Source organism: Onychostruthus taczanowskii, unplaced genomic scaffold (assembly GCF_017590055.1).
Source record: "Onychostruthus taczanowskii isolate IOZ18803 unplaced genomic scaffold, ASM1759005v1 scaffold73, whole genome shotgun sequence".
Lineage (NCBI taxonomy): Eukaryota > Metazoa > Chordata > Aves > Passeriformes > Passeridae > Onychostruthus > Onychostruthus taczanowskii.
Window position 1 is genome coordinate 3,643,352 of NW_024505118.1, and position 25,503 is coordinate 3,668,854.

At 37.8% G+C, this 25,503-nt stretch overlaps 1 protein-coding gene across 16 annotated transcripts in view; it reads right to left on the reverse strand.

The window, feature by feature from the left end:
- Positions 1 to 25,503, reverse strand: part of EMSY (EMSY transcriptional repressor, BRCA2 interacting) — a 46,603-nt gene that overhangs the window by 13,740 nt on the left and 7,360 nt on the right. For 5 of the 16 annotated variants that reach the window (XM_041422342.1, XM_041422333.1, XM_041422330.1 and 2 more), the window contains 12 exons: positions 23,853 to 24,028; positions 22,431 to 22,583; positions 17,990 to 18,249; positions 17,613 to 17,753; positions 13,289 to 13,553; positions 10,982 to 11,248; positions 8,732 to 8,881; positions 6,806 to 7,006; positions 4,320 to 4,456; positions 2,647 to 2,820; positions 1,544 to 1,742; positions 92 to 256 (listed from right to left, as the gene is read on the reverse strand). In XM_041422342.1, the coding sequence (XP_041278276.1) occupies positions 92 to 256; positions 1,544 to 1,742; positions 2,647 to 2,820; positions 4,320 to 4,456; positions 6,806 to 7,006; positions 8,732 to 8,881; positions 10,982 to 11,248; positions 13,289 to 13,553; positions 17,613 to 17,753; positions 17,990 to 18,249; positions 22,431 to 22,583; positions 23,853 to 24,027 (2,287 nt within the window). In that variant the 5' untranslated portion in view covers position 24,028. The remainder of the gene's footprint in view (positions 1 to 91; positions 257 to 1,543; positions 1,743 to 2,646; positions 2,821 to 4,319; positions 4,457 to 6,805; positions 7,007 to 8,731; positions 8,882 to 10,981; positions 11,249 to 13,288; positions 13,554 to 17,612; positions 17,754 to 17,989; positions 18,250 to 22,430; positions 22,584 to 23,852; positions 24,029 to 25,503) is intronic. The other 11 variants (XM_041422341.1, XM_041422339.1, XM_041422337.1 and 8 more) reach the window with 8 other exon arrangements.

The window sequence follows — 25,503 nt, forward strand, 5'->3', positions numbered from 1 at the left end:
TGCTTTTCAACTACAAAACTTATTACAAAAGCCCGCTTAAACAAAAAATAACCTCTGAAGTTATCCTAAACAATCTCACGGGTTTTCAGACCTGTTGTCTGCTGAAGTTCCAGCAAAGCTTTTATTGTGGAAGTAGCTGACTGAGATTCGCTGGATACGTCCTGGTAAATTATTGTAGGGTTTGTGTCCACAGGAATTTCATGTTCTGACCAATCTTGACTTCTTGAAGCAATCACATGGACTACAGGCTGAGAATCTGTTTGCAAAAAACCAAAGGCACATAATAAAATCATGGAATGGTTTGGGTTGGAAGAAACTTGAAAGCTCATCTCATTCCAACCCCCTGCCAAGGGCAGGGACACCTTTCACTAGGCCAGGTTACTCCAAGCTGTGTCGGACCTGGCCTTGGACACTTCCAGGGATGAGGCAGCCACAGCTTCTCTGGGCAACCTGTGCCAGTTCAAGTCATCATACAACCATTTCGGTTGGAGGGCTCTCATCCCCAACTTCTTGCTTTAAACCAGAGTGATAATTCAAAATTATACCAAATTACTCATTACTTTTTAGTTTTGAACATTGCCAAGGCTGCTTATCTCATTCTGCAACACTTTAGTTTCTATTTCAATTGATTCTTGAAGTAAAACACTGTTGATGTTATGAACAGTTTCCAGCAAAAAAACAGAAGTTCTGTATCTTAGTTTTTTGTAAAAGATTTTGTTTGAAAAATCAAGCAGATTTCTTTGTATGTTGAATTTGCCTTGGATTGAACTTTTTTTCCAGAAGGTTTTAGCAGTTCAGGTGGTCAGCATGTATTCAGCATTCTAAACTAACAGCACCTAAATTTTGGTAAGTTGGTTGAATATTAAGAACTTTTTAAAAACTTACTTAGATGGCCATATAGACCAATAGTTACAGAATTATATAGAAAAGTACACAGGTTTCACTGAGGAACTTGCTTTAATTTGCTGTACGGATAAGTATCATGGTCACTCCTGAATAGAGGTTGGATTTTGTTTATGTCATATTATTTACTGCTCCTCTTAAACACAAAGATCTGGATCTATATCATGGCTTGAAGCCAGGGCACGATTCCCATCAGGACTGCATGTCTGATATATGTCCTGATTCATGTACACATCTATAACAGGACCAAGATTTGTGCTGTCCCATGGCAGCATTCAGACAAGCAGCAGAGAGATGCTTTGATGCAATCTGGAAAGACAGTGGCAGAGCACGGCCTGCCGAAATAACCTCCATAACTTGCTACCCTGCCTACATCTGGCAGACTCTCCAGGAAGAGGGAACAGGTTGTAACAGCAAATTGGAGCCCACCAAGACACATTTATCATCACTTTTCAGGATTAATGAAAGCATACAGTAAGTAGCTCAAAAGAAAGAAAAATATAAAAGTACGGGAACAACAGTGCTTCACTGCAAACAGATGGGGTGAAACCTGTGCAAAAAGGAGACACAGAGCTCTCTGGAGCAAGCTGGCATGCTTGGAAGACAGTCCACTCATACATTATGTGACACCAACACAGACCTTGAGAGCTCTGGGAAGACTCTGTAGAAGAAGAACTACTGTCAGTGTAGGTTTGTGGTTCTTCTTTCACTTCTGGGAGAGATGAGTTTCCTGTCTCTGCTACCCTTGAAGCCTGCTGTAACGTTTCAGTCACCAGCTGTCTGGTTTGTTCACTCACAACTGTTGCTTGAAATGCCACTGGCTTTGGTTTTATGAGGACCTAATTGGAAAGGTAAATTTTGTTTATAATAAAAACACTCAAGAAAACAGATATGAGCAATCAGAGTACAGGGTGCCACTCAGATCTATGTACACCACCTACATAATATTAATATTTTACTTAGAAAGTCTACCTCTAAATTCAGCAACTTTGATTATTAAACTGTAAAGTTCAAGTAAATGGCAATGCACAAGAATGTACTTTTTCACTCAGTAATCTGAAGTGTTTAACACAATAAACCACTAAACAGTTATTTTTCAGGACTAGATAAAACTAGTGTGATAAGAGAAAGCTATGCAAGTGAGCTGGAACATGCACTGCACTGATAAGGACAAGCACTTCCACAATAAATACAGTCTTGAACAACCAAAACACACAAAATGTTACATCTCATAAAAACTTAGTTCTTTCAAATACTAAGTGCAGCGAGAGAAAAAGCTGAAACTGAAAGCAACCAGAAATAAGCCAGATTCTCTGTATATAGCCCCACCAACTACACAAGGTGGCAGGGACAGCCAGAACAGGTATTAAGCAGAAAATAAACTTTTATAACACCTCAGATTTGATGAATGACCTATGTCCAGATTCTGCATCTTTATTTCTAATGGTCTAACCATCAGCTGTAAAATGTAAACAAGTATCTGGAGCCAGGGCCAGACAGTTTCAGCTCCAGAAAAGGCTTAGTAAATCCTTTTGGCTTGCTCTAGGCCTTCAGAAAAAGCTAACAAATGCAGATACTGTGCTTGAGAAATCAGGATTGAGGCCACCTCATTACTCCACTAAGTCTCATTCCCCACAGATATATATTAAACCTGGAACAAATGAGGAAACACATTGAAAAATTATTTATTTCCCATTAAAATTTAGGGGTACATTCCAAGACAGAAAGGGGTCCTCACTGTACCTGTGTTTTCCCTTGTTGACCATAAACAATTTTAGTTGGGATGATTTTGGTGGCTGGCTGGACCGTGGACCCTATTCCTTTTGGCTGTGTAACAATCATTTTTGTGATGGGTCTTGTGGCAGTTATGATAGCAGGTTTTGCTCCTGCTGGCACTGCCTGAATAGTTTTCTCCCCCTGTAGAGAAGTCAAAGTTTACAGATTAACTTAATGGAATTGTTCAGTGAGACCCAATTTTCCAAAAAACAAAAATACAGTTATATGTGAGTGTGTGTACTGTGAAATAAATCTGCTGCTACAACTACATTTATTTGATGGAAAATACATTAGATGACCAAGAACGAAAAAACCTACAGTTTTGAATGGAAAAAGCTACCAAAATCCACTTTTCCATTACCTTATCTTTCAAGCAGCTCAGAAGGGGTGAATAAAAAGAAGTAACTAAAAGACATGAAGTTTTTAAAATTGGATCTTTCTTCAAATCCTTCACAAATGTTTTTTAAGACCACCAATTTCTGTTAACACTAACTTTTGGCAAGACATCTACAAAACCCAAGCTGAGATTCTGAAAAAATAATTTAAATATAGATTTTTGCCTTGTCTTCAGGACCGAGACATTAATTATGTACTTTTTTCAATTAAAAGTTCATTTCATCCAAAAATCCAGATTTACAGCAGTTTCACAGGAATCATTCAACTACAGAATAGTGTTTACATATGACTAGACTCCTGAAAGCTTAAGAAGAGCAAATACATTGAGCATGCTTTTTTTTTAAGCTCTGCACAGTAACAAACCAAGTGAGTAACACAGTAATAGCCACTTCCTACCAATATCAATGAAATAGCTGGAAATCCCCCAAACCATACTTGTTTCAAAAATACCATCCCATTTTGGTAGCTACTAGTGTGTAACATCATAATATTTCCACTTGTCTGCAAATACTTTAATTCTAAAACTAGGGAAGTTCAAAACTTAAAAAAAAAAATCATAAAAGATTTTAAAAAAAACTTTCAGCAGTTCTGCTACTCAAGCAGCCTTTTAAATTTTACGGGAATAAGGCATTAAATCTCACAGTTTTATCTAGGAACACTGATAATTTTTATTTACTAGTACTTACAGATAAGCTCAGTTGATGCCAGAAACTTGATTTTATTCTTAGGTATACGTCAGGTTATCCAAAAAATAATTCACCACTGTGCAGTACCCAGGGCACAGGATGCCACAATGTTACACACCACATTAACTGAAAGTGGTTCCCCTACAGTGAAGACAGTTTATTTCTGCCCTTTATACCAAAACAAAAAATGGCTGGAGATGCACCATTATCAATATGTTATCAATACAGGACCCCAGTTCTCACTGAGCAAACAGGCTAACTTCTAGAAATTTTCATCTACTTTACTGCTCCAGGAATACAAAATCATTATCCATTTAAAAAAAGTTCTAAAGTTTATATTTTCCTTTATCTTTGAAAACATCCCCAGTTTGCTTTCAGCATATTCTGCAAACCACAGTCAGTTTTTAAAGATCCCTGACATCAAGGCATGCTGGATTTGTTAAGGAGCTCATGCACAGTTTGCTTTTAATTGAGCCTTTAGCAGAATGGAGGACAAGCAGCAGCCACCACACAGCTTGTCACCAGGCTCTTAATTTGAGACTTGAAACAATTACTTACCCCAGCATTCAACAGTGTTGTGACAACATTTTTGCCAGGAAGCCCTTGAATTGTCGTTCCTTTTCCAGTAGTTTTTTGCACAACAATCACATTGGGTTTTGATGTCATTGGAATTGTAGTGATTTTGGTCGTAGTTCCTAAATTTTTGTGGGGAAAAAAAAAAGTGCAGTTTACCACATTTTGTATATTTCCTTTCACCACAGAAGTTGGTGAGCTATAGAGGAACCATTGTATTTAAATCTGACACAAGCACATCAAGAAACCAGCAGCATCTGGAATGCGAATTCATGTCACCCAACTCAACAAGGAAAGATTACACACCAATTCAACAAATCTTTCACCTACAGTAAAAACAGCTGTGCCCAGGGGGAACATAATGTATTCTACATTAGGGCAGGCAACCCCTTCTCACAAGTTACAGAGCAGACTAACACAGCTTTCTCAGGCAAACATGTAGAACTTTTCAAAGGCTGGACTTAGGGTGGGATAAGGACATCATTAATACTGATTCAAGGTCCTATTTGCACAGACAAATACTCTTCTACAGATGACCTCTGCAGAAGAATCGATGTACCAAGGATGTATCTCCAGTCAAGAGAAACACCACCTCTTCCTGTTGTAATGTAAGTGATCAGTAGTGGATTGAAAGGAAAAAAGAAAAATACACTATTGTTTCACAACAAGTCCATAAAAGCTAAGTTTAGAAGTGTGTTGGTTTTGCGTTTTTTGTTGGTTTGTGTTTCTTTTTTCTTTTGTGATTTTTTTGGGGGGGCTTTTTTTCTTTTTTGGTTAATTGTTTTGGAGGTTTTTTTGTCTTGTTTTGGTTTTTTGTGTGTTTTTGTTTGTTTGCTTGATTTTTGAAGAGCTGACCTGGCTATTTCTGTTCCTATGTTAGTATTTAATTAGTTCCATTCCCTTTATCAGGTTTTTAGTTACCTGCACTGACAGGCAATTCTGGTTAGCCTTCCACAGTCTACAAAAGTACATACACTGGAATCAGCCATCAGTGCTATCAAACTGCCATTGCAAGTAGCTACTCAGACAGCTTTTTATCAACAATTTCTCCTTTCTCCAGAGGAAAGCACCGTTCAGTCACAACAGAGCTGCAAACCCAAGGATTCCCTTTACTACCTTCTACTCATTAGTCATGCCTGTAGATTCTTCACAACCTATTTCAGATTAACAATTCTACCAATTCTGGAAAAGGGAAGACGTGCTGAGACAAGATTATGATTTATTTAATCCTACTGACTTCAGAGGCATCTAAAGACTGCTCCCTTAGCAAAAACAATTAAGCAAACAAAAAGAAAAAAGCAGGCATGATTTCCAAATTTGTGTTCTTGCAGGACAATCATTATTATCCTCATCAAGATCACTCACAGGTTTCCCCACATAAGCTGCTGCTCAGGAGAATACTTCCACTTGTGTATAATTCATTACAAGACTTAGAGATTGTCTTAGCAATTCACAACACCCACAACAGGCTAAAAAAAGTTCCTTGTTGCCAAAGAAGATGCTGTATCATCACTAAGTATAATTCTGTGGAAATCAAAACCTGTAAAACTGTTCTACCAGATTACAGCCCAAGCGTGTGTTTACTGGATAGCCTGTGCAGCACCTTGCAGTGACTGGAGCTGGCTGGTGCCATGTCGAGTCCTTGCTAAACAAAGCTGAAGTCCTAAACATATACAAGAAATTGTCACTACTATTAGTGTGCTTGGTCCTGGTCCCAAAGAAACCCTATCTTCAGAGATGATAGAACCACCCAATGTTTTGGGTTGGAATGTGCCTAGAAGGTCATCCACTTCCACTCCTGTCAAGGACAGGGACATCTTCCACTACACCAGTGCTCCAGGCCCCATCCAACCTGGCCTTGAACACTTCCAGGGTTGGGGCAGCCACAGCTTCCATGGGTAACATGTAGCAGCACATAACCAGCAAGGAGACCAATGGCTAATCAGCAGACTAACAAAGATAACCAGCATGGTCTGCATAAAGCTGGGAGGGAAAGCTTAAGGCAGAACATGGTCTAAAGGAAAGACAGGCTGCCACTGGTAAAATATCAAAATAAGGTGGAGACTGCATAGCTGAATTTAACACACACAGTCCTTTTTTATTCTGGTTCTTTAGATATGCAGTGGAACAGAGAAGGGCAGCACTGAGATTATAAAATGTTTTGAATTTGGGCCAACAGTGTTTTCTGATCTTTCTGTCCTCTGTACAACATACTAGTCCCCACCCCACATTTCTCCTTCCTCCCAGTTTTCCTTTACATTTGCTGTTTCCTTCTGAAACACAAGAACTACCACAATCCTTAAGAACACTCTACCTTCAAACTTCTACTTATAATCTTCTTCTTCATGCTCAGCTATTTTCCTTCTGAATTCTCCAATAAAGGTTCTAATAACTATTCGAGCATGTAACCCACAGAAAAGCCATGCACAATTAAAGCAAGCCCAAAGTTACTTTTGAAATAAAAGTCTTACCAGTAACAACAGTACTGATATGCCTACCAGAAACAATATTACTGCTGATGATCTTTCCTCCTAGAGTAGCCAGTGATTTTGGTACTACGGTAATGATGCTACCACTTGTAGTTTTCACATAAGTAGCAGCCCCTGGAGTTCCAGCCATCCGAGCTCCCAGAGAGGGGCTCACCGTTGGCCGTGTATATGTTGCTTGAGTTCCTGTTTTAAAGAGAGAGAAAAAGTTCACTGTTACAACACAATCCTCTACCAATATTTGTGGAAAAATATGTTAGTTTAGGAGAAAAGTGTCAGATTTATTCAAAGATATCCCATCCTGCAATCTATTACCACCCTTTAAAATTCTTCTAGTAATTTTTGAATTCACAGAGCAACATTCAAGTATATACTAAATTTAAATTGAATATAACAGTCTTCTGAGTATTTTAACAGATGTTCCATGACTGCCTTATTTTAATTCATGTCCTTGCATGTAAGACTGTAATTTTCAGTAGTTGCAGATTCTCCCTGTAGTTTTGCCTCTTGCTCCCTTAGATGCCCAGGAGTCAGGCATCTGATGACACTACCAGAACTCATCCCTTCCTCTCAAGAATGACACTTGTCCTATATGACAGATTGCTTACAAAGAGAACCACCAATGATTAGTTTAAGTAACACCCTTAGAAAAAAATATGATTTACAACGATAATGCTATTTTATGGACTCAGCATACAGCAGCACAAAAGAAACCTCTCAACATAGTATAAAAGCTGGTTTTCAGAACTAGTCCTTTTCTGAATGCAAAGACAACTGAGTCCACAAAAGCAAAAATAGCAACAGCTACACAAACACTGGAATTCCATTTTGCTTGTAATGCTGCAGATAGTGCCCTTGATTGCTAAATATCAGAGGAATGCAGTTTGTTTCATCAAGAAAGATGTGTTCACATCCAAGAGAGCACAGTACAGACTTTACCAACTAAATTAACTGCAAAATACTTATTTTTTTTAATGCACTCAAAAATGTATGTGTGGAGTACTTTAAAAGTTATAAACAGAGTTTTAATCATTAGTTTATGCTAAGGACATGAGGAGATGGCCTCAAGTTGCACCAGGAGAGATTCAAGTAGGATATTATGGAAAGAATTGCTCATGGGAAGGGTGGTCAGACATTGGAACAAGTTGCCCAGGGAAGTGGTGGAATCAACATCCCTGAAAGCATTCAAAAGCCATGTAGATGTGGCACCTGGGACAAAGTTTTTGGTGGTGAACATACTGGTGCTGGGTTAATGGTCAGACCAGATGATCTTAGAGGGCTTTTCCAATCATAAGGATTTTATGGTTCCAACACTCCCAGCCCATGCTAAAAAAAAATATGGAAATAAAGAGTTTTCTGAAAACCAGGATAAAGCTACCTTTTAAGTTTTCCTCATGCAAGTTTACAATCAGAACAGGCTCCATTATTATCTATTAGAAACACAAATACAACCAGATGCTCAGAAAAACACTGGGAGCTTAAATTTTAATTTACTGGTCTTTTTATAAATTCACTGCAGGACTATGAGCAAGTCACATGTCTTTTAAAGTCCATCTATGCAAAACAGGAATGGTGCTGACCTGTCTGCTTGAGTTAAACCAGTATAAATCATGCAATATAAGGTACTACAGAAGTGCAAAGTATCCGTATAGACTGCATAAAAACTTCCTTTAAAATAAACCCGGTGGGGAAGGAACAATGGTATTTTTGTGTACCAATTCAAACAGTGGAATAAAAGAGCACTCAGTGGAAAAATCCTGATCTGGAATAAATAAGAACAGGACTGTGAATGTGGTGTTGTGCCCACTGCTCAGAAGAGGTAAGTGCCTTTTTTTTAACCCTAGGAAACCATGCTTGATCACCTGTATGTCTGGATTTACCCTCCCTTCCCTTCTCAGAGCCATAACTTACCAGTGGGAGTAGTGACCAGTTTAGTTGTCATGATAGTCCCATTACTGCTAACCACCATAATGGGTGAATTGCTACTGCTGGGCAAGGTCGCTGTAACTGGTTTGGGAAGGATTTTACTGGGCTGCACCTGTTGAGTGATTATTTTAACACCTAGGAAAGGAGAAAGGTCACTGTTAAAATACAGGCACGATAAGTTACTTTCTGAAATGCTTTCTCAGACCAAGGCCTAGTGGGCAAGTAGCCCTAGAAGGCTTCAATTCTGAGCCCATATATCTTGATAATAGAAAAAATTATTTAATTTTTTAGGGTTTTTTTTCTTAGTTTTGGTTGGGTTTTGTTTGTTTTGCAATACCAAGAAGTCATGTACTTTGCCTTTCATGTGCCTGTTTCAGTTCCTACTTCCACTGTCCATTCCATCACTGATTTGTTGACGTTATTTTTTATTTTTCCTGGTCTATGATACAAAAAACCAGAACTTTCCCAGGAGCCAACAGGTTAAAACCAAGACTGAATAGGTTCATATACAACGAACCATCTACAAGCAGTAATTTTTCATCAATTCAGTCTATAAATCCTAATGTGTCATAAGCCTAGACAAACTTTACCATCCTGAATTAAAAAACATTTCTGCACAAGGAGCATTAGTGACTACAAGGAAGCAACTGTGACACTGGCTAGGGAAGGTTACTTTAAGTAAACTGCTCTCTTTCCCCTTGATTTACTGGTTATCTTAAAGCCACAAAGAAATTTGGCTTAAGTTACGAGTAGATCAGTAAGAATGAACGATGAGGGCACCTTAGTACCTCCAGGATTCTCCTCCCTCTCTCTTAATTTTATGTTGGGGCATGGTACCTCTGTGAGATTCACTTCTCAGTTGCAAACCAGTGCATTCACATCTGTTCAAAAGTACATCCAGGAGATGTGCATCTTATGATCTGTTCCATGATGAGGTAAATGCATTGCATTGTGGTGGCCAAATGCCATGGAACATACAGCCTGAATGAATCTCATCTAGATGAAGCACTTATGTTTGTACACAAGTATTCCTAGGTGAAAAGTCTTGTTCACTTGAGATGTGGAACATCCTTCAGAGATGGCTTCTTTCTCTACACTGACTGTAAAAGCAGTACAGAGCAAGTAAGCTCCAAACTGAAAGAGAAATTGAAGTCTCTGCATCATCCAAAACCAAAACACAAAACTGAATAAAGTTTCCATGAAAACTGGTTCACATCTTCCAGAAAGAATTGGTATCAGATGGTATTTCCAAAGAAACTTTTAACTAAGAAGCACAATGAGCCCACATTCGTTGCAGAAGTTGAGGAAATGAAGCTCACATTGACATTGTTCAGTGGCTGGAAGCCTTTTTTATGTCTTAATTAGTAGCTATTCTTTTTCTTAAGCAGCGGTCCTATAACCCAAAAGGTAGTTTTATCAAAGCACAGGAGTAGGCAATTTTATCAAAGGACAGGAGTAGGGCTGGGTTTTTTTTCATTCCATGGTCTATTTTAATTCTTTGATCTAAATAGTATGATATAAAATAAGAATTTTACTGACAGGATTAAAATAAAATACTGATTTTATATTAATATACATAAAAATACTTTGCACTTTTATAGCACTTATTTGAGAACTGGTTAAATTTGCAAACTTTATTTCTTACTACTTCTTGCTGAGAAAAAAACTATGTGCTACAGCAGAGAAAAACCAAGAAAGAAAGATAACATGACTTGCCCAAAGTCAGCTGAATGAATCAATATCACAAAAATAATCCAGTCTAACTTCCAGATCTAAATGTATTTGTTTTGACAAGTACCTCTCAAAAGTACGTCTTGATTTCTGGACCAAAGAAAATAATTAAAACATGGAGTAACTTCTTTTTCCAGGTGATATAGTTGAACTCTTGGATCTTCAGAAAACTGGTGTGTTTCAGGTTGCCAATCACATTACTTTTGAAGTTATTTACATACCTCTCAACCTCTAAGATAAAAACACATATACCTAAAGCATGGTCTGTAATACCTGAACCAAACAAGAAGAGTGAAAGAACCAAATTCTTTAATTACTCTTACTTGAAAACATTAAAACATCCTTCACTACCTACTTATATTCATGTCTGAAGCCAAATCCTGTACTCAAGAAATCGTGCCTTCATGACCACTCCCCCATAAACGTTTTGGGGCAGAATTCTGCCCTACTTTCCTGAGTTGCAGCAAGACCTCATCAATGTGACCCAAGATCAACTCCAACTACCTGATTCCTGTTTGATCTGAATGGTGGGCTTGATGCCAGCTGGCAGCTGAGATTGCTGTGGCTGCTGCTGGGCTACAGAACACGGCACCAGCTGCTGCTGCTGCGGTTGCTGCTGCTGTTGGGCCTGTTGGACTTGGTGCAGCTGCTGTTTGGGAGACTGCTGATGCTGTTTGGGAAACTGTGCTAAGATCTGAGTTGGATTCCCAACCAAACCTTTTGGGGAAGGTAGTCTGGTAGAGGCAACTTTAACTGCTGATGTAGATACACCTGTGAAAGAGTAAAGGGTTTAAGATTCACCAGTGCAATGAGAAAGAAAAATATTAAAATTTCTAAAATAATCTTGCATTTCAATTATCTTTACTACTGAAAAATACATTGATATATGTGAGGAAATAAAGCTCCCATGTAGCAGAAGTGCTCTGTTAGGAGGCAATGGAGCTCTATACAGATTTTCAATGTGGCAGCAGAACAGCAGCTAATGGAAAGACCACAAACCCAGTCTACTTCTGCACCTTTTGTAATATAAATAATTCAATAATATTTTCAAAGTCTCATCTTTAAGCTTCAAGACAGCAAAATACCTACAGTGAAACAATTTAAAATATAGATATAGATATATTTGTATTTATAAATATTTATGACAACCTAGTTTAGTGGAAGGTGTTTTCACCCCTGGCAGGGGGGCAGGAACTACATCTTTAAGGTCAGGTCCTTTTCAACCCAAAACATTCTGTGGTTCAATGATTCTAAAATCACAATTGCAAGAAGCTGGCGTTGGGAGGATGTCAAATATCAAACCCATCAACATTGGAAGAGAGTATCTGCTAGCAAAAGGTTTGTTTGGCATTTAAAAAAAATCAAGTAATTGTATGTAAATTATAAAACTGTGGGCCACTTGTTTTATGCTGTTAGGTTAGGTGATCTTATAAGCAAAAGTGATTAAAAGAAGTTTGCAGTAAGATGGAAAGACAAAGTTCCCAAATAAATCTTATTACTTATTTCTGTCATTCCCCTACATAGCTGTCACAACATTTACAGTAAAATCTGACTTTGTATATAGTTCTAAACTACACATCCATAAACACCAAAACAAAGTCCATATCTTATGAAGTAATTTTTTAAGTAAATCCCAGTTGCAGTGGAAAACAGAACCAGATAGAAAGTGATAATTACAGAAATCACAGTAAAGGTACAATTCTGGCAATCTAAATAAGCAACCCTTTTCTCACTGCATCATTTAAGGTGACTACACCACTTCCTTGGGCAGCTGTTTTCATTAATGAATTTAACTTTACATTTGAAGATATTACCAGCTCACATCACAAAACTTTTCACCAGCATCTTCTGCAATGCCACTGACAGTCTTGGGAAAAAAACCCGTTGGAGAGATACTCCACCTAATGTACTTTAGAATTAAAGCCTCTCCATGATCAAACTCAACCAAGAATCAACAATTCAAACAACGTGAAAGCCAGCTGTGAGCCCTTCTGCTCCACAGATTAATATCTGATTATATTAATACAAGCAATAAGGAAGGAAAATACCTCCTCAGCCGTGATATGGCAACCCAATGTTTTGTGGAATGGAACGAGAATGGAAAATACAGACCAGGAAAAATTGTGATGTGACACTTGTAATTGTCAGGCAGTTTTTCTTTCAAGTGCTGCTCACTAAGGCCCATTCATTCATTCATTCATTCACAGATTCCCTTTTAAATGCTAGCTGGTGGCTGTGAAGCTGAAACAGTCAAGCTAGCATACACAGTTAGAATTTGAAATCAGAAACCTAAGCATTTTAATCAGACCCACTCAGGTCTTAATTATAAAGGAGTTTAAAACTGGCATGCTGGTAAAAGACACTGATAAAAAGGTGTAAACACTTCTCTACCTTTCAGAATTGTCATCTGGGCATGTTAGTAAGTTTTTGTTACTTGTTAACTTTGCATGGTTTTGCAAATTGAGCTTTTAAAGATGCAATCACCTCCAAATATTGGAAATATACATTTTTCTATGCATCACAAAAGTTCTTGAAGCCAGACATTTTGAGGTTGTATTGTTTTAGAGCTAGGTCACACCACCGCACCACATCCTCTTTACAAAGTGGATCTGAACATTAACTTAATTAACAGAGGAAAACAGTTCAACAAGAACTTTTGTGGAGCCTCTTGGATTAGTTTCATCATCAGGTTTCTTTCACATGTCCTGTGCTTTACCCATATGTAAACAAAAAAGTGCATCTCCCCAATGCTATTCTCAATGCAAAGTACAATTCCTCAATGAAAGAGCTTTTAGAAGAGAATTGCCATACCTTGTGCTACTGTTGACATAACCACTGACGGTGTGGATGACACTACAGCAGTCACAGCAATAGTATTTGCAGTGCAGGAGGGAGTGGAGCAGCTGCTGCTGCTGCCCACAGAGGACTGGGAAGCAGTGATAACCACGGGCTGCTTTTGAGTAGTTGAGGCAATGACTGATGTTGGGACAAGTTTTGTAACTGCTGCATAGTTGTGGGACTTGGAAAGGATGTTGGGTACAAAAGTGGAGCTTGGAGAGGTGGTTACTATTATGACCTAAAAAAAAAAAAAAAAAAAAAAAACAAGAAGAAATTCATTTGTTCCTTGCATCTATATTTCAGTAACATGTCTGTCTATTTAGTTTTAGGGACACATCTTTATTAAGAGCTTTTAAGACTGTCAATCATGTTTGCTCACAAGAAAAAGTTACAACTACTTTGAAGAAATGGTGACAAAAATTTCCTTAAAATTAGGATTTTTAAGGAAAACAATTAATATTGAATAAAGTAAAATTATCTCATGTCTGAAGGCAAACAGGAATGAATTTGAATTCATTAAACTGGGCAGGAAACTTGAAACCCATTTTAAGAGAAACTGAATGCATTTCCAGCAAGTTTTAAGTGTCACTCTTCCAAACCTTGCAAAAATTTCAAGAAACAGCAATGAGAGAAAATAGATTTTTTTTTTCTTTAACAATCAACAAGCACTTGTTCAGTCAGTAATGGGAAATGCTTTTGATCTACAAGGCTGTAAATAATATTTCATCAGTGAAAGAAAAATGCTGGAGGTTTAAAGCAATTTCTGCTTTATTTAGTGCTCTCAATAGCAAGAAATTCTTTCAGATTCGTCTGAAGAGAATAAACACCTCCCCAGTGCAAGTTACAACTACAACTCCATGAATCTGATCTGACACATTAAAACACAGAATTCATGACAGCACTGGAAGAGGTCTGTCTTTGTGCAAGTCACCTAGGAAACTAAACACTTATTAAGTATTGAATATCGGGACTGTTTACATTAAAAAATTCCTTTTATTCAACTTTTATGTCCCTTCTTGTACTTGCATAATTAAAATAAAAAAGAAGCACAAAAATACATTTTCAATTTGTCATGCAAGAATATTGAGAAATTAATAATGCTGTTGTTCCCATAAAAATTTTGTTTATTAAAACCCTGAAAATTTAAGCTTAATAATAATTCAATGTAACAAAAGCCAGTAGAAAAAGACACAAAAGGAGCAAAGAAAACCTGTGTCAGCTCACACAAAGTCTTACATTGCTAGCCAAGCACGACTGAAACCTTGCCTGATAAAGAAATAATATGATAATGGCACCAGAAATAGACTTAAGCAACAGATCAAGCATCAAGAGATCAGAAATTCATAATTTGCTTAAAGAAAAATATGAAAAGAAAAAATAAATAAAAGGGAAATAGCCACAGGGATGGAATAAAAGCAGCAAATTTCACCAACATGGCTGGTTCGGCCTCTCCTTTTGTCCCAGCTCGTAGTTTGATGGTCTCTGCTGCTCAGATAAATCTTTAATATCTTGATCTGAAGAAAATCAAAACCTTCCTAGCCTACAAGCTATAGCAGGATGACCACAACTAACCCATGTCTGAAGGACAAGGTTTCCACATTCTGCTGCTTTTCTACTTGCTTGCATTCTCCAGTGAAAACATTTTCTCTGCATCAGTCTTATTTTTGCATTCTGCCTAATTTTGATTTAATCAAAACACCTTTCTCAAATTGTCCTTAGGCTACAAACATGCAGATGAGCTGAACATGACTCAGCTTGTTCTAGTGTGAGAATTGGAAGTGAAAGTATTCTATGATATGCCTCTGGAGTTTTATCCTGTTTCTTAAACTGTCAGTTTACACAAGGAATACTTCCAACTGTCTGAAGTTGAGGGTCAGCTCCATTCCACCCAGAGAAACTAGTTAGGAACACAGTCAAAGGACAACTTGCAGTTTAAAAAAGCAGATTATAGGTTAGAGTGAATACAAACTATACTACAGCAGGGCAAGTTCAGCATCAAAACTAATACAAATATGCAGAATGAAACTGGGCATAACCACAACTCCTGCAGACAACTGCACTTACTTAAATCCATGATTATCACTTAAAAATACTTTATTTAATCAAGGAAGGAATAAAGTGTGTAAAGCACTACAGTTCAACAGTGACTGTTATACTGTGACTAAGCAGGTTTGTGTCCATTCTATCTCATCTTTCAAAAGTAACAGACCAGAGCAAATTTCAGTATCTTCTGTGTTGTGGTGTTTGCTGTCTGTCTTGAGGGCTTAGTGAAGGTTATTTTCACATGCATGAAGTATATAAAGAAAACATAAAATTCAGGTAAAAATTTAAGTATGAAATTTCAAATCACAACCACTGTATTTCTGAAATACTATTCTGTCATATACGTTGAAATGATCCAAATGATCTCATCATGAGTACCAAAACTGCATCCCATGTTTTACAGCAGAGAAACTGCCTGACTTTAAACATACACACACATAAATCAAGGTGGTAATTTTGTTATTGATGACAGTAAAATCTAATTCCAAACATGTACTGAATTTAGTCCTGTCAGCTCTATCTTGAGAGATGTCAAAACTTAGTCTCTGAAAAAATAATGCTATTATAACTGCCAGAAACTTCACTAGCTAGATTCCTTCCATGTCCTACAAAGCTGACTTTATTACAAGAGAATCCAGAAACTGGAGCAGTGACATTATTAGTTGTTATGACAGATCATCCTCCAATCTACGAAAATGTCAAAACAATTCAAAGAGATGGCATGCAGAAACAAAGAATTTCATTCATATCCAACAACTGACACTCAAATTGGAAATGTCCTGTTGGATATGAATGAACAAGACTGACTTTTAATTTAAAACTACTAAAGCGGATTTCTCCCACCAAAATCATCCAGTTATATATTTTGGCATATCTAAATCCAACAAAAGAGGACACTGTGACAAGTTCAGATACAAATGCTACTCTGGCTGCCTAACAAAACAAGCACCAATTTTCCTGTCACTGCAGATTAGTAAGACAGTCAAATAATAGAATGCAAAGTGAACTCTAAAATTCCCATGTCAGAACAAGTGGAGAGGCATAACTGCAGGAAAGGTCCTATCAACAGTCCACTCTTCTGGAGACTTGGTACACTCCATCTTTAACTTCCATGATATACAATACCCATACTTAATACAACCCTACAGATGTTTAAGGCAAAAAAAAATATTCCTGCACTAATTATAACCCTAATGTGCAACAGGATGGATAGGTTAAGCCCTGTAGTAGCTGTGGACTTGCTGCACTGAATTTAATTTGATGGTTTATGCTCACACATGGATTTCTCTAATACACTCATGTATTCAGAGATGAAATTTGATTAAGGACACTGTTAAAGAACAGTGAATCAAAATGAAAGCATCTTCCCTGGAGTGGGAAGACGTCAGAAAGCCAGTATCTTTATGAACATGACTTCAGTTAATTTAGTTGGTTTTAAAATTTCCAGAAATCAAGACGCGGGAACTCTGCCGATCTGAAAAGTCATAAAGCAATTAAGAAGACTCATAGGACAAATACCATGCAAAGGTTTGAGCTCAATAGTCAAACCCTCACCGCTGGAAAAAAATGCTTGTTAGTGGCCAGCCTAGCATAAATCTGTTGGTATCAAGACGAAATTAATCCCACAGACACCCTATGTCTCCCTGAAGTCTGCTGTACTAAATAACTGTACCAAGAATGAACTTGGTCTGAACCATTCACGTTTTTTAAATCTTAAAAATAGAACAACAGACACAACTGAAATGCCTCCTAAAGAATAGTAATATAGTCACGCCATAGATTAGGCACTTAAAAATCTAAGTCCAGTACAAAATTTAAACAAGGAAAACCTTTTCTGCACTTTGCATTGTGGTGAAAGCTAGGCACACTCAGCTGAAATAATGCAACTGATTTTGACCACTGTAACACTGTTAATGTAGAATAAAAAATGGCACACTTGTACTGAAATGAAAATAAAGCCCCTGGACTTTGACCAGCTCCAAGAATAAGCATTATAGATCCCAAAAAACTAGTCTCTAGATAAAAGGCTTGGCAAGGGAAAGCCCATGCCACCTCTCCTGGAATTGTACTACTGCAAAGAGTAAATTATAAATAAGGAAAATAGAAATAAGAAAGATTACCTTTGACCAACAGTTGTTACCATCTGAAGGCTGTTCAGTGGCCTATGTGATCCAGTTCTCAGTGGACTAGTGTCCATATCACAAAACCCAACACCACAAATGGTACTAACTGGTAACTTTGTTGGCAGTCTCACCAGAGAGGCCAAGAATTGAATGAGCATGGAGACTGAATCCCCTCTCATCCCTAGAAGTGGTCCCTTCAGGTCAGGGTTGAGGCACATTGGTGGGGCAGTCTGGGGGAAGCTTGCACTCCCGCTGCCTGTGCTGTACCTGTTCTGTGGATAAAAAGAGGGCTTCAGTCTCCACGGCTGTCAATCCAGGTCCTTTCACACACAGGTGAACTAAATTCATACAAGAGTTCGGTTTTCCCTTTGCTCGTTTTAAAGAGGGATTACCTTATCCCAAGCGCAATCCTTTAAAAACAGCTAGTCAGAAAGGAAGAGTCAAACATCACGTCTTATTCATTGACAAAACCAGAATAAAGTAACATTTGGCAGCTTCCCCCACATACCTTCTGTGTTGTGGTGTTTGTTGTCTGTGTTGAGGGCTTAGTGAAGGTTATTTTCACAGGCGACATGTGCGGTGGTAAGGAGTTGGCAATGCTCTGCATTATATTACTCATTTTGGGGCTCCCACTTACAGGCACTGTGATAGTTTTAGTGACAGGGGTCACTGCCTTCGGGACTTCTTTCAGGAGAACAGGGGAAGAACTAGAAGAATTTGTTCGCCGTCTTTTGCGGGGCTTTTCATCGTCGTCTGAGCAGCTGACACCTGGAAAAGAAATGCTTTCTCTAAATTATGTTTCCCCTGTCTGCAGATCTCAGTGGTTTCTGAAACACTACATCCTCTTTGAGTCTTACACCCTCTTTCAAGTAAGATAAAAAGAAATAAAGGACAAATTACATCTTATAGTCACAACCAAGCTGTATCACACCTCAGATGCTCTTAGTCCTTGATATGGGCCACACTCAGTGCCATGAATCAGGGACAAATCACCCAAAACCACAAGCTACTCAGTTGCTGGGTTACTCCATTCAGTTTGAGAGATTAAAAGAACCTGAGAGCCAGTACAGGGTTTTCATTCTGTCTACCGAAGTTTGACTAGTGAAGCACACAACGGGATTGGGATCATGCCACACACATTTTAGTTTAAACTTTTACACTACTTCGGGGTTTTTTCGGTGGTGGTTTTGTTTACAGCAATTGGACTATCGAAGTTTATTCCCCTATAGTTTCCTTAGACTTAGCCTTTTCACCTACTTTCATGTCATGTTTACCCTTACAGTACCCTTCTGCCTTTCACCTTAATACAGCATCTTGAGATAAAATATATATAATAAAAAAAAAAAAATTATAACTGTGAAGGTCAATCCTCACTTCATCAGCTTTTGCCTTCTTTGGCACATTTAGTGCAACAGATATAAAATGGCACCTAACACACAATAATGAAAAAGAAAAGAAGTCCAGGCTCAAAAGAGTTCTTTCTTCCTCACAATCATATATTGCACACATAGGAAAAAAAAAAAGTGCTGCAATATTCAGCTCAGGAAAAGACAACAGCATGATTAATGGATTGTAAATCCAAATGGAACTTGCCAAAGCAGGTAACAGATTCATAAATTACAGAAAGGCACAGGTTAATAACTTTGCAAACCTCTCACAGCTACTTGGCAGCATTGAAGGCAGGAAGGCTCTGCAGAAGGATCTGAACAAGCTGGATCCATGGGCTGAGGTTCAACAAGGCCAAGTGCCAGGTCCTGCCCTTGGATCACAACCATCTCATGCAGAGCCACAGGCTGGGGGCAGAGTGCCTTAAGGGTGGCCAGGCAGGAAGGGATGTGGGGATGCTGGCCAATAGCTGTCAGGATATGAGCCAGGTGTGCCAAGGTGGGCAAGGACAGCAGCCTGGCCTGTATCAGCACTGGTGTGGCAGCAGGACCAGGGCAGTGACCATTCCCTGTGCTGGGAACTGCTGAAGTACCTCCAGTCCTGAGGTCACTTCTGGGCACCTCATGACAAGAGACACTGAAGTGCTGGAGCATTTTCAGAAAAGGGAACAGAGCTGCGGAAGGGTCTGGAGCAGCAGGAGCAACTGAGGAAGCTGAGGGGAAGCTGGGAGAAAATAGGGTTATGGGGGGACATTCTTGTTCTCAACAACTCCCTTACAGGAGGGTGTAGGCAGATGGCGGTTGGGCTCTTCTGCCAGGTAACAAGTGAGAGGACAAGAGGAAATAGCATCAAATTGTGCCAGGGAGGTTCAGACTAGGCATTAGGAAAGAAAACCTCACTGGAAGAGTAGTCAGGCATTGGAATAAGTTGCCTAAGGAGACAACAGTCTGGAAGTGTTCAGGAGGAATCTGGATGAGACACTTGGGGATGTAGTTTAGAGGTGACCATGATGGTGCTGGATTGATGGTTGAACTAGATGATCTTGAAGGTCTCTTCCAACCTTGACAAATCTGCAATCCTGTTATTTATGTTACCATGCTAACCTGTGTCAAACCGTTTAAAAAGAAAAACAATCAGACAGAAGCTGAACAGACACCATCCTGCCTATGCAAAAGATGATTGAAAATCTTGTTCCGTGTGGCTGGAGCTTAAAGACAAAGAACACCATCACAGCAAAAAGCAGTCTTGCTGGTAATCAAAGCAAACTCGGTTGGTAGTCAATCTCTAATTAGGGCCAAGATCTAATTATTGCCAATGTCTAATTAAAATTAATATTCTGGCATTCAAAAAGTGAAGATGCAAGAACTAACACGGACAAGAAACTGCCCAGCATCACAACAGGCAATTGCAGAAAAATGGAATTCTCTCTCAGCAGCAGTAGCAGCTCATTTGCAGGTATGCGTGGAAAGGCTGACAACTGTATCTACACAGATAGGAAACCGAACTAGGGAAAAGAAGCAAACTTCAAAAATGTAGCTTTAGTTGGCTGTAGCAGTACAAGTGAAGCATGGATCTATAAAACCAGATTTCAAATCTATATATTCTATCTATTCTCTATCAATCAAAATATTCTAATCAATAATTTACTCTATGCCCCTGAATAAGCCTAGTTGTGACATCCCTCTGTAAAGCAGAGGTTTGATTACATAACTTTAATGTTTATTATGGACAGGCTTCTAAGTATTATTGTGAGTGCACTACAGAAACTTGTAACTATGAGTGCACTAATCATATTGAATGTGTGCAGTCATTTAAAAACCTCAGAATCCATTTGAATCTAAAATCCACATGCAGCTAGCATGTTAGGACACAGCTGTTATTTTGGTGGGGCACCAAGAAATAGAGGAAACTTTATTTATGGTCCTCATCCACAAAAAAACCCATCAACCAATCCATCAAGACATAAGAAAGTAACATTAAACTAACAGAACATTATTTTATGTTAAGTACAGCTCGTTTCCCCTCCTGCTTTCACTGCTGGGGTTTTGCAAGAACCTTATTCTTATCATTTCATGTTAGAAATTGCTGTACAAAGTTTTCCACAGACATTTACTTAAAAGGTAATACAGCTTTGACTGTAACTCACACTTGATAAGTAAGGAAGCAGAGTCATGGAAAGGTTAACGGCTCAATCAGACTGTGACTTGGAAGAGGTTACACCACAGACCAGTGGCAAAGTCCTGACTGTAACTCAGATCTCCCAAATCTGCTCCTAAGCAAGTTGTTAAAATCAATGTGACTGATGTAACATACTCTGAAAGACACACAATTCCTTAAAAAAAAAAATTAATAAAAACAATAACAACAAAACTAAGCACATGGAAGTAGGGAAAAAAAATTAAATGTAGGGATAGATAATGAAGATTATCATCCCTGTATCAGATGTCTAGACTTATTTGATACTCATTATCATGCAGTAATTCAATAAAGTCTACATTAAAAGTTTAAGATGTTAAGAATGTTTTCTCCTGAATCTTCAAACTAAACCCAAGTGATTAGTGCACAGATTAGAAAAATGAAAAACCTCAGTGTAATGGGTTTCATGGGTTGACAGGCATTAACAATGGTTTTTTGCAAGTAACATTATATTTATGTACTAAGTGGCACTTCTGATTAGCTAGAAGCTTACACAGATGTATACATATAGCATGAAGATAATTTTTAATAATTAAATAATTAAGTAATTTTTAAAATATTAAAGGTATACAGAGCAAGCATAAAACCAGCATTTATCTACTTCTAAACAGCATTTATCTACTATTAATATTTACTTGTTGTTTTGATAGAATCAAATAAGAACTGAAAGAAACATTTTAATAGTAAAATAGAACTACCCATGATGAGGGCATATACATGAGAACATAATCTGCTTTTAGAACTAGCTGACTTACTAGTCAAACAAATATGGGGACACATACACCCTCTGAAGAAAAAAGACTGTTTCTAGATTCTATGTCCTGGATTTCCAGATTTAATTACACGAAGATGGGTCTCTGGTAGGAATTCATATGAAGTTTTTGCAGCTACCGAGGAACACAAGCTTCACTAAGACTGACTTCCAGGTAAATCACAAAACGGCCAGACATAGTATGTAAGCATAAACCCCTGACAAACTGCATCCAAAAACAAAGAAGTTATGTGTCACCTGTTAAAGTGGAAAAGAGGAACCTTTTTTAATTCAACTAAGTGACTACTATGCATTCTCAACAAGATGGATCAGAAATTCACTGATGTACAGAAATGTCCATATTTAATTTTCAACATATTTTTCACTTGTTGTCCTTGTAGCTTTAGTGCTCCTTGCAGCATTTTGCAGTGAGTGGATTTATCCTGAACACTATTTATCTGAAAAAGGGAAGGAATAAATTCATTCTCTAGACTAAACAAAGGCACAAAGGTCTTCAATGACTTGCCCAATGTTGGAGTGTTTAATTCGGTCTGTGCTTCAGAACCATGTTCTCCCTTTCTTTCCCTTTTGTTAATCAATTGCTAGTATCACTTACTTTTGACGTAAACAGTACTTCCACTTGGCAAGACGACTACATTGGAGGCTGGACTGGCAGGTCTGGGGGACTTCACTGTTGCTACACTGCCACTTGGAACAGGGGTAGATGTTGGGGTTGAAGTGGTACTTGTGTAGGAATAGCAAACCACCACTGAAGAGGAGAAAAGACACCTTCCATATAACTGAAGTGCAGAATCCCATTATTCTATCACTATTTTTACAACTGAAATGGAAGCCAAAGACTTATTGGGTTTACTATCTGTGGTTTTGCCTCTGCATTCCTGTTACTGTGGAATACTCCCCAGTTCGAGCTAAGCATGGCCATGAGATTAATGGTCTTCAAAGACAACACAAAAATCTAAACTCCTGTCCTCCCATCCCCAAAAATCTGTGCTGCCAATGTGAATTTTTTTTGTATTGATCTTTGTTTTAGTTTATAATTTGTTATTTTTAATTTTAGCATTAATTCAATATGTTGATCTTTTTGCTTTTCTGTAAGTGATCACATCCAGACTTGTAACTGATAGAAAAGTGTTACTGCCTCAACAGTACATCAGTTGAAAAACCTAAAATATTCATTCAGTAGTGAAGAACTGATTGTGCTAATCAGCTTTTTAAACCCCTGCTTTTAAGTAATAACACAGTGATACAGTACTTCTCACAAAACCAGGATAAAACAGCCTGTTTCAAGAAGTGTTACACATTCTCCAGTTGTATGAAGCCTAATTCAAGCCTGCTGAGCCAGGCTAGTTGGAACGTGTACTACCATTATTTAAAAAGCATAGGGAAAGCAGAAAGCAACCTTTTTACTTGTTTTCATAGTACAGTTAATCTGAAGGAAAACCCCAAAGTGGTATTTTCTTGATTTTCACCAAAACCTACTTGCATTCTTAAAATAAAACATTCTGAAACAGCTTTCATCACTTAGAGAACTTTACAAAACCTAGCCATTAGTCCAAGTTTTTCAAGTTTACAGAGCTGAAGCAGTTAATCAGTCAATGTCATTTCCTGACAAACTGGGTTCTTTTTATATTTCAGTTGCTAGAGTGTCAAGAACACAAGGCAGTCAGATTAATGCTGCAGATATCAGAAATATAAAATACCCCTTTTTTAAAAGGTATCTTTAAAAAAAGGGGTATTTTATATTTCTGTGAATAATGTTTGGTAAGAAAGATCTAGATTTTTTTAATAGGTTCACAGAATGGTTTGGGTTGGAAGGAACTTTAAAGCTCACCTAGTTCCAACCCCCTGCCATCAGCAGGGACACCTTCCACTAGACCAAGTTGCTCCAAGTCCCATCCAGCCTGGCCTCAAAAATATATATTTAATATTTAACACTTAAAATCTAAGACACCAGTTTCTATTGTGATGTTGTTTTTACATTCTCATAGACTGCAGGAGAATTCCATCTTTCTCTCACCTTCTTTGTTTCCAGTTTCTGCAGGAACTGGAAGAGATGCATTGTGCTGAATGGCTGCGTTGGCAACAGCGTTGGCAGTAACAGTAAAAGCTGTTTGTGGAACCAGCCGTGGCATCAGCGGCACCAGTCGACGACCTTCTATGGACCACTCAGAAGAGCTGTTTGGTCCAGACATACTAAACAGAAATACATGTTCTGTAAGTATTTTTAGGAGTTTCCAAATACTCAGTATCCTATTTGAGTACATTTTTTTTAATAATGCAAGTCTAAAAGATAGTTTAAGACATACTAGAGCACTAATACTCAACTTTCTTTATTTCATGAAAGCCCTTGTATTTTTTGTCACCTGATATAAAAACCCTCCCATTTTAAATTGAAGAGTTGACTCTGCTTTTGTTGTTTTGTTTTATAGAGCTGTTCAAGGTCCAGAGGTGTGTGAAATCATACTCAAACCCCCCACATTAGGTTAGCTACTATTCAGGTACAGTTGCTGTGCTCTCTACTTCTAGATTACAAAAATACCAAGAAACCAAAAAGAAATCATAAAAGACTGTTGAAATGGATTATGTTACAGAGAAAAACTCTCAGCTTCTAAGGTAAATTTTGTTTTACCTGAACAGAAGAGTTTCTGATGCTTATTAAAGTAGTCTCAAACCAAGGTGACAGAACACGAGATTATTTAAATGCACCCTAAGCATCTTTCTAAACAGAAAGCTGTCTTCTGCTCTGGTTTGCTCTTAACCTTAGTACTTACACCCACACTATAATGTTTCATAAAAACACTATTCTTATCTGGATGCAGAATTATTTTTTACTGTTTTACATGAGTCATCTGTCAAATCAGCAAAACCAAAGTGGCAAATTATTTTTCAGTGCTGTAATGTTTTTAGGCAAATCAACCCTTTTAATGCATTAATATATTCTAAAAAATAACTTCTCACATGAACTATTTCAAACAAGTTGCAGCAAGAGCTACTACAAAGTAGTTTGTAAAATGCAGAGTATCTGCTCTGTTATTAAATCTTTATACGCTTCAGCATTCCTCATACCTATGCATATTGTATAAAGAGAGCTACATAAGGTAAAGATACATTTTAAAAACAAAAAATGAAGGGTACAAAAGCTAGCTAAGTAGGCTTTCCTAATGAGTTAAGAGAATTACGTAAGTCAAATACTGTATTACCAACCATCACTCATAAGGAATCATCATAGGAAAAATAAATAAAATCAGCACTTCAAAACTGCACCTTGTCTGGATTACAATATTTCATTGAAGTGCAACACCTCAGGACAAACTATTCGTATTCTGCAAAATGCTAAGCCTAGAAGTACTACTTAAAAGGAAATAATCCTGATTTGACAATTACATGCTTTTCATTATCCCTCCCATTTATTTAAAGGGGTGCAAGGACGTTGCTGGGTTTTGTTTGGTGAACAGCATACTTCTAAATCTTTAAACTTGAAAATTAAAACTTAAAGTCTTTCTACAGCAATAAACCAGTATGCTGATTTTGACTAGACTTGGATCAAACAATTGCTAACTCCAAGTGTCCTGCTATTCATATTATCTCCTTTCTTTCCTCTTCACAACACCAAAACTACAACAGTCAAACATAAAAAAGTGAACAGCTGTAACACAGAATAAGAAAAA